Source organism: Mastomys coucha, unplaced genomic scaffold, assembly GCF_008632895.1.
Source record: "Mastomys coucha isolate ucsf_1 unplaced genomic scaffold, UCSF_Mcou_1 pScaffold13, whole genome shotgun sequence".
Lineage (NCBI taxonomy): Eukaryota > Metazoa > Chordata > Mammalia > Rodentia > Muridae > Mastomys > Mastomys coucha.
Genome location: NW_022196895.1, coordinates 69,461,704 through 69,471,471, shown reverse-complemented (window position 1 = coordinate 69,471,471; position 9,768 = coordinate 69,461,704). Strand labels below are relative to the sequence as shown.

The following is a 9,768-nucleotide window of genomic DNA, read 5'->3' as shown; positions in this document are numbered from 1 at the left end:
CCCCCTTCCCTCCCCTTCTCCTCTCCTCTCCTCCCCCCTTTCCCTCTCCTTCCCCTCCTTTCCCCTCCCCTTCCCTTCCTGCAGGGAGAGTTGGGCTTGAAGGCCAGTAAAAGATATGACTGAATGAAATATATTCAGTTCTGCCTTGGTACTTTTTAAAAGTAGATTTTTATAATTGAAATATAAATATTGTAGATTTTAGAATTTGTAGTGAGATTTTTTTCTTACATCTAAAAAGATTTATTGATAGAATTAAAGGAAGGACATTAGACAGACCGAGGGCTGGGAAGGCCTTTGCCTGAGTTGGCCTTACACTGTGACGTGTCCACTGTGGCTGCAGTGCTCACTAGAGATGAGAGCAGTGGCTTTGCAGGTCTTGGTTTTAAGGAGTTATGCCATGTAGGGAGGAGACATTGTCCCTGTTTTTGTTTTTGTTATTTTGAGATAAGAGTCTTACTAATTATACTCAGCTGGCCTTGAATTCGTCTCGCTTACCTTTCTCAGGCTGGGATTATGGCCATACCTCTATGCCTGGCAAGTTCCTTATTCTTGATATTTTGGATTACAGTGACTTTTAGTTTCTGATTGCAGTCAACAGTGTTGGTGACAAATAATAGTAAGAACCTTTCAGTGTTTTCCAAATGGAATATATGTGACTTAATGCTTGCTTTAAGAAATATGTTTTTTCCACTCACAAAATAAAATCTTAAAATGCCAGATAATAAAACATAATGAAACTTATTTTGAGTAAAATAGGAGCCAAATGAAACTTATTTTCTTGGTGTATTACAAAGGGAACAACTAATTTAATATAAATACGGGTGCACAGTGACATTCTTAGCATGATTCTGATTGTGTAAAAAGGACATGAAAATGTTTTAAAATTGACTGATAGGCTTTTTTTTTTTTTTTTTTTTTTTTTTACAAGTTTGGTTGTTTTATAAATGATGTATTGGTTGGACGTGGACCTAGTTGTTTTATTTTCTGTTATTTTTCACCCTTGCCATCCTATTCCATCTAAAACACGTGCCTCCTGTGCTTGTTGTTAAATGCCATTGTCTTGCATTACCAGCACCAGTACCATGATAACTAACTTTATGTTGGCAACATTTTCTTGCCTGGGTTTTGAAGAACTTAATCAGGAAAGTCCAGCGTGGTCTGGGTGAAGTGCTGGAGGGTTGAACTGATGTGCTTCTGAAGCTGTTACAATAGCTTAGAAGTGCAGCTGCATTTCTCAGCATTGAGAGTGTCTCTGAGGACATAGGCCACTAACGTTAGGAAAAGGTGGCTTAATTCTGAAGGTTTGCCTTTGTAGATGCTTTTAGGTTTTTATTTGATAGGCAATGGATGAGTTCTATTTTTGGCCCACTTTTATAATTGTGAATTATCCGAAATAATTAGACCTTCATTTTTATATAAAGGTATAGAATCACATCTCTACACGTGCCGTGTTAATGTCTTCTTGTTTCTCTAGGTCAGCCGGCCAGTATCCTGGCAGGCAGCCATAGTGAAGGACTGTTGCAGATAGCTTCAGGGCCTCAGCCAGGCCAGCAGCAGAATGGATTTACTGGGCAGCCAGCTACTTACCATCATAGTATGTACATGCTTTTTAAAATCTTTTAAATAGTTGAGAAAAACTAGGCAGCCTTTATAAAAGCAAATTAATGCATATGGGCCTTAATTTTTAGACAGCACTACCACCTGGACTGGAAGTAGGACTGCACCATACACACCTAATTTGCCTCACCACCAAAACGGCCATCTTCAGCACCACCCGCCTATGCCGCCCCATCCTGGACATTACTGTAAGCTCTCGTTTTCATTGTAAGCAGGGCCTTTTTCTTTTCTAGCTAGGACTTTGATTTCTATTTTCTTAAAAAATGGTTTTGCATCTTTTATTCATCTTATAATTTAATTTTATTAAATGATTAGTGCGTTTTGCTTTTTCAGTATTTTTTGTAAACAGTTCTTTAAAAAGTTGTCATCCCTCTGTTGTGCATGATGCTCACTAAGTCTGTTCATTTCACTGTTGCTGATGGTTCATCAACACTGCATTGATTCCATCCATCTGTTTGCTTTATGTTTTTAGGTCTTATGTGTGAATCCACCCACAGTCGCCTTAAACCCTTGAGTGCTATGATCTCAAGGTTTCCCTCACCGCAGAAACATTGCAAGAGATACTTAGATGTTGGATCCACATAGCTGTCTTTTCATATAGGCGTCCCGGGGAGTGACACCCTGCAGACAGTCCAGTTTCAGGCAGAATAGAAGCATTGTTCATTTGACTTTAAAAATCACAACTATAGGGATGAAGAAGAAAGTGAGGAATATAAATCTTCCATATCACTTTTCCTTTCATTTTAAGATTGATAGTACAAAAATATTGGGAAGTACAGAAGGCATAAATAATAACACTAGAGTCTTATAGCCCAGGATACTTCTAGTATTACATCCTTCCAGTCATATAGATGAGTGTGTGTGTGTGATATGTATATATGGAAGGAGGGTCATGCTATATGCTTATTGTCACGTATCAGTTACATTACTATCTTTCCCTGTGTTCAGAGAACGTGAATTCTGATGGCTGCCTGGACCAGTGTGTACAATTATTGGGTTTGCTCTATGATTGCTGGTCACTTGTTTAAACTTACTAAGCCTCAAGGGTTGCAATTTTATCTGCTTGAAGCAATATTATAAAAAGTAAACATAATAATTCTGTAAAGTTTTTTAGCACAGTGTTAACAAATAATAAGCTTTTAATTATGATTGCTACATCTATTATATGTCCCTAACTTAATAAATAGAAGCATTTATTTTTAGAAAGGTTAGCAATTTAAATCATGATATATTGCATTATTAATTATACTATTATGTTATATAAATAGTTTATAAGCTGTACTCAGTACTGCATGTATAACTGGTAAATTGTCAGATAGGATTTGTCAGCTAATATTAGGGCCGTAGCTGTTTAATATCACAAAATAATTCAGGAAATAAACTTTTAAATTCTTGGCATAAACTTGCTCTAAACAAATTTTAAGGCTTATGATATTTATATTTAAGGTTTATTAAAAGTTTTAGCACTGGAAAACTTTTAATAAATAAAATGGGGTTTTTATTGTGTTTTCTTTTTAGGGCCAGTTCACAATGAGCTTGCATTCCAGCCTCCCATTTCCAATCATCCTGGTAAGTATATTTCAGTATTGATTTCCTGTATGTAAATTTGTTATGATAATTGGTATGCATATGCCAGTGGTTATATCACAGGCTAACTAAACTCAGTGTAATATTCACTGACTTAATCAGCAATTTAAGAGTAGCTGATAATTACCCTTAGACTATATTTAATTTTTAACTACTTGAAAGAAAAGTAAAAAACTACGTTTTTAAAATTAGATACTAAGTATAGAATTGTCAGGTTTTGGCATTAAATACATAAATATTCAACAAAGAAACTAAGCTAAAGTAGAATAGCTTCAGAATTGGAGTTTAAAAATCCGGGAAGAAAGAGGCTAGTGATGTGCTTTAGTGGGTGAAGGAGCTTGTGCCAAGATTGATGAGACTGAGTGTGATCCCCAGGGCCCACGTGGTAGAGACAGGCTCTAACAACAGAAAAACCCTGAAACCTTGAGATGTGGAAGGCACAAAGAATAGGAATGTGAGGTTTTCTGATTCTGTTTCTTTAACTGATTTTCTTCCTTTCAGAAGATACAGTTAGTTGCCTCTCAGTATTTACATGGTTCTGCTCTCAGGATGCCCCTCAGATACCCAGTTCTGACCACTCACGTCCTTATATAAGACCATGTAGTATTCTTCATATGATTTAGACATGCCTTTTAGTATATTATTTGCAAACATCGCACCATTTTATGTAAGAGACTTGAAGCAACTGCAGGTTTTGGTGACTGATGGTTCTTCTGGAGCAACCCTTTCTAGACACAGGACAACTATTTGTTTCTAATAAAGACTTTAAAACTACAGCTACAGTGATCCTTACCTATAAGTTAAAGGATAATTTAGTGTTTTATATGTAGCTCAGTAGAAGATGGTCTGCAGGAGTAAGGATGGTCCAGTTCTAAAGAAAGATGTAATACTGAATGAAATGTACAGTGGAAATAAGTAATGGCAGTTTAAATTTGCTTCATTCTTCTCACAGTAGTCCCTACTGTTTAGAGAGTAATATTGACTACTTCATGATACCTGTGTGCCAGCCTGTATTGACATTGGTACCTATCTTTCAGTAGGACACAGAAGCGACTTAATGGCAAATGCATCCTGAAAGGGATTTTTGTCCACGTAATTGCAAGAAAAGAGTAGTTCTGCAATTATACTGGTAGTGTAGCATCTGTAGTTAGAATTCAGGGTTTGCTTGATGAACAATGTGGGAGAGGGAGGCTCACTCTGGGCAGTGCCATTCCTGGGCTGGTGGTTCTGGTTGCTATATTTGCAGTGAATTAAGTGCATTGATGTTACAGGGTATTCAAACATTTTTTAGCCTTCTACTCTTTTTTTTTTCTTTTGTTTTAATACACAATCTTCCTGTATAGTCCTATGTAGTCCAGGCTGGTGTCACAGGCATGCCTTTATGTGCCTTCCTAGCTCCTCATTGGAAAGTACTTTCTTGTTGCTTGCCAGAGCTTTGCCAAGCAGTTGGTGCCTTTGTGTATCAGCTACTTCTTTTACTGCTGTGATAACACCTGGACAAAGCAGGTTAAGAAAGAAAGGATTTACTTGGGCTCAGAGTTTGAGAATACAGTTCACCATAGCTGAGGTATAATTGTAGCTGATCTCCACTGTTTACTGCTGCTGTTACTTGTGTGTGACTTAAGCTCACGTTTTTGTTGTTCTTGGCCAACTGTGTGTTGTTCATGTTTTACTGCCCAAGTTTGTGCTCTTTCACTGTAGACCTGATTGAGAGCTGTGAATAGCAACTATGACACAGACTGAATATTCTGCTGAGACTTATTTCATCCACCAAGCACATGAGCCCTGACTAAAGTTTACAGAACACAGGCAGGGTCCAGCCAGAGTCTAACCAGCTTTAGATAGAGTGCCTGGCCTCGACTGTCTGTATTTTGTATTTTTTTTGGCATTCTACTTTCAAACTCCCACCAGAATGACCCTTTAAGCTCTATGCACAGCATTCTAGGGCTTTCCAGATCCAAGTTCCAAACGTCCACATTCCTCTTAGTTCCCGAGGCTTAAGACCCATGTGTTCAAGCGGAGTCCAGCAATGGCCCCATTTCTCAGTACTGTGTTTCTGCTTTGCTTGTTTGAGAAAATGTGTGATGTAAGAAAGGAAGGTTTAATTCCAGCTCAGGAGTATAGTTCGTTGTGGTTGGGGTGTCATTGTGTAGCAACAGGGTTAGGAGTTGGGCACTGCAGTCAGGAAGCAGTGCCTGTGGCCTGCTCTCTTCTCCTGTGTCAGCTCAGAGTGGGTCTCTACCTCAGGTAGCCCCATATAGAAACTATGACAGACTATGACGGACATTCTCGAAGCTTCGTCTCTTAGGTGATTTGGAGATCCTGTTGATAGTATTAACCAGCATCCTGTAAAGTGTTTTGTTTAGTTTTTTTGTTTTTAATTAAAATTTTCCTTTTTTTTTCTTTCCTTTTTCTTTTTCTTTTTCCTTTCCTTTTCTTTTTCTTTTTTTTTTTTGGGAGACAGAAGTTTTCTACTTAGCCTTGTTTTTCCTGGAACTATGTAGACCAGGCTGGCCTTGAGCTAACAGAGATTCACCTGCCTCTGCCTCTGGAGTACTGAGATTAAAGGTGTGCATCCCCCACTCTTGGCTCAGTTAAAATTTTCTTTTGGGAAATCCATTTATTAATATTATATTTATATCATTTCTTTTTAAGTTAAGTGTCAATACTTCATTGGGGGGACTTGAAATGTAGGCTTCTTTTTGTCATGCTAAGTATTGTTTTAGGTTGTTGAAAGTTTTCATTCAGATTATACAAACTGTAACACATTGTGATACATGTAAATTCTGCAGACAAAACTGTTTCTCTCTCCCTAAGCTCTCATAAATCCTTCCCCTGGGGCCAGAGCAGGCCCTTTTCACTCAGGTCTTGGGTTTTCAGATAGATTGTTCCTCAACTTTGTAGGCTAAAGTGTCCTCGGTCCTCTTCTGTTCTGTGACATTCTTCTTTCTCCCCATCCTCCACTGCCTCCCCCCCTTCCTCCTCCTCTCATTGTGATTCTCTTGGCAGTGTTGCTCATGATGTACATTTCATGTTCACTTGCTCATTTGCCCTGTACCTGCTTGAGGTATATCTGTGAGGGATTGGAAACTCATTTGCTGTTTTCCATATATCACCAAAAGATTCCCTAGATACTCTGAGCACACGTGTGTGTGTGTGTGTGTGTTAAATAAATTTAAAAGGAAAACCAAAAAAATTACATGTATATGAATTTTCTTTGATAGTGCAAAAAAATCAGAAGTAAAAACTGTATTTGCAGTCGAAATCAAGCATTGTCTCTTCTCCCCACCCCACCCTGTTAGTCATTTCAAATGAATAAACTAACTATATATGTTCAGAGCCAAAATTGTACTACTTCACTAAACTGCTAAAAATATACCTTGTACATACATGGGATGTATGTATATTGGGCAAGTGATCTTTGATTTTTGAGAGACAGTAATCTCCCTGTAAAATAACTACATAATTGTAAGTGTAAGCAGGAATATGTCGGCTGACTTGGGGACTTTATCCTAATTAGGAGTCTGTAAAACATAACAGACTATGTATTAGGGTTAGTGTAGTTTTTAAAATTGAAAATTCAGACCATAGAACAAGATATGCAATTAAATGAACTATCATAATAGAACGATTTATTTTAGAATCTGGTTGATTTAGTTATTTAGTTTTTCAGGACAGAGTGTCACTGTGTAGCCCTGCCTGTCCTCGAACTTACTTTGTAAACTAGGCCTATCTCATTGAAATCTGCCTGTTTCTGCCTCTGCCTCTCAAGTGCTGGCATGCTACATTCTTTAGTAGACTCCTTCTGTTTGTCTCCGTCTCCATCGCCCTTCATCTTGGTTTAGGTGGTGGTTTGTGCAGTGAAAATCCCCTCCCTAACGTTGTTACAAAGGTACATGTTCTTTTTCATTTGTTGTCTGTAGCTCCTGAATATTGGTGTTCCATTGCTTATTTTGAAATGGATGTTCAGGTAGGAGAGACATTTAAGGTTCCTTCAAGCTGCCCTATTGTAACTGTGGATGGATATGTGGATCCTTCTGGAGGAGATCGCTTTTGCTTGGGTCAACTCTCCAATGTCCACAGGACAGAAGCTATTGAGAGAGCAAGGTATGTTTAGAGAGTAAAAAAATTGAATAACTTTTATTCAAGGACTATTATTTTTCTTAAATATAGAGAAGTTAATTCATTTTCAATACTTAGAACTTGTAAGCTTTCATTTAACTCTAGGTAAATATAGAATTAAAAAATAGCAAGCTTTCTTTGTTTTATAACTATGATTCCTGACTATCCCGTTCAGTAGCTGTTAATCATATGTGGCTTTTGAACACTTAAAATACTGCTCATGTGATTGAATAGCTGAATTTACATATATTTTAAATAGCTTTATATTTTCAGTGGCTGAGGATTTGAGCAGTGTAGCATGTAAGACCCAGCATTCTTATAAAAATTAGAAATTATATAGGGCTGGAGAGATCGCTCAATCATTAAGAACATTTGGTACGCTACTACATAAGTGGAGTTCATTTCCCAGCACCCACAACTGCCTGTAATTGTAGCTCCAAAGGATCTGATGCCAACTTCTGACCTTCATGGGACCTCCCCCTACACACACACACACACACACCCCAAACAAATAAAAATAAAGTCTTAAAGTATAGATTTTACTTTACTGAGTTATTTGGGTTTAATGAAATTTGTGTGAGTACTTCTGATATATAGTAAGTACTGTACCTGTTTATAAAGAAATTAATGTTTATTATAAAAGTTGTTAACAAGGCTGTCTTTTAGGTATTGTTTTATATTCTTTATTCTTTATTATTGCAATACACCTGAACTGAAACCTGTTATAACAAGATGAAATGTAGCTCTGTCTTTCCTTCCTGAGGTTGCACATAGGCAAAGGAGTGCAGTTGGAATGTAAAGGTGAAGGTGACGTTTGGGTCAGGTGCCTTAGTGACCACGCGGTCTTTGTGCAGAGTTACTACCTGGATAGAGAAGCTGGCCGAGCACCTGGCGACGCTGTTCACAAGATCTACCCAAGTGCGTATATAAAGGTCAGTTTCATTTATGTGTAAATATTTTAGACTTAAAAACCTCTGTTGCTTGAAGCATAGAAATGGAGGTAAGGGAAGTGGAGAGCTGTCTTAGGTTGATGGGTTTTGGCCAAGGGTGGAGAGACTGTCTTGTGGGTACGTTCAACAGAAGGCAGGAGAATTGTGAGTTCAAAGCGTGCTGGGCTTTGTGAGTCTCAGGCCAGCCTCGACTGCATGATGCTCCTCCATCTCCACAGAGGAGCACCACCACAGCAGTGTCCCAGTGGTTTAGATTTCTGAAGTCATTTAGAGTGATACATAAATTCTTGAAAACATTGACTAAAATCTCCAAACCTGTATTCTATAACATAAAGTTGGTGAAAAATTAAACTAAAATTTCATTTCAGCCAGTGTGTAATAGTTTATGGAGGGCTGTTGTGAAGTTGGGAGTGTCACGAGCTGACGTGTCCTCACCCTTGTGAACCTGTAAACTGAGATGCGGAGAAGCAGGTTTCTTTTTATTGTTGTTGCAGATTAAGCAGTTATTTTTAACACTTGCTCTTTTGGGAAGAGAAAAATAGGTGCAATGAATTAAACATATTTTCAGCTTCAGATTTTTTATCCTGAGCACTTTCCTTACAGCAGCAGTCATACACGGTGGACTGAGCATCTTAACCACTTCCATCTAGGAAATGCGTCAGATGCAAAGAATGGAGCAATACTAGGCACAGAGAATGTGCATAAGAGTAGAGATGCTGCCCAGCGGCTAACCCTCTCCATCCTTTCCCTTATAAAGGATGTCTGTGGCTTAGCCGTTTTTTTAGAGACAGTGTTTCATTCTGTAGCCCTGCCTGACTTTGAGTTCCTGAGTACATATATGACCCACCATCTGTCTTCTATTTGAAACTTAGAAATATACTGAGTATAGAGGAAATGACCACTCCTATGTACTATGGACTGTGACACAGTTCCACAGCAGTGCATTGTTGTGTGGTTTGGCTGATAGAACACTCCATTAGAAAGAATTTGCAGCCCAGGATCAGAGGTGAGGAGGACACAACATCTGTCCCAACACCTGAAATAACTGGGACCAGCAGGACCAGGAACACAGGAACACCGCCAGCCCAGTGGCTCTGGTTGCTTTGTCTGTCTGGGCCGGCTGGTGCCCTGCGCAGACCTTGGGCACAAACTCCACAGCCAGTCCCACAACACCCAGAGGAAGCTCCACTCCCAGGCTCTCAAACAAGTCCAGGATCACAGGATCACAGAATCACAGAGACAACTTGACTCTGAGGAGTTCTGATACAACCAGGATCACAGGTAGGACAGGCCCTAGTCAGATTTAGCCAGGGTAGGTAGCACTAGACATAACCAGATAGCAAGGGGGTGGCGGGCGATGACGCAAGTGGATGGCAAGGGGAAAGTATAAGAATATAAACAACACAAACCAAGGTCACTTGCCAATCAGAACCCAATTCTCCCACCATAGCAAGTCCTGGACACACCATCACACCAGAAAAGTAAGATTCAG

At 38.9% G+C, this 9,768-nt stretch overlaps 1 protein-coding gene across 1 annotated transcript in view; it reads left to right on the top strand.

The window, feature by feature from the left end:
• Smad4 (SMAD family member 4) overlaps positions 1–9,768 on the top strand; it is a 58,347-nt gene that overhangs the window by 33,015 nt on the left and 15,564 nt on the right. The window contains exons 6-10 of the mRNA XM_031366002.1: positions 1,475–1,594; positions 1,689–1,805; positions 3,136–3,186; positions 7,128–7,311; positions 8,090–8,258. Coding sequence (XP_031221862.1) covers positions 1,475–1,594; positions 1,689–1,805; positions 3,136–3,186; positions 7,128–7,311; positions 8,090–8,258 — 641 coding nt within the window. The remainder of the gene's footprint in view (positions 1–1,474; positions 1,595–1,688; positions 1,806–3,135; positions 3,187–7,127; positions 7,312–8,089; positions 8,259–9,768) is intronic.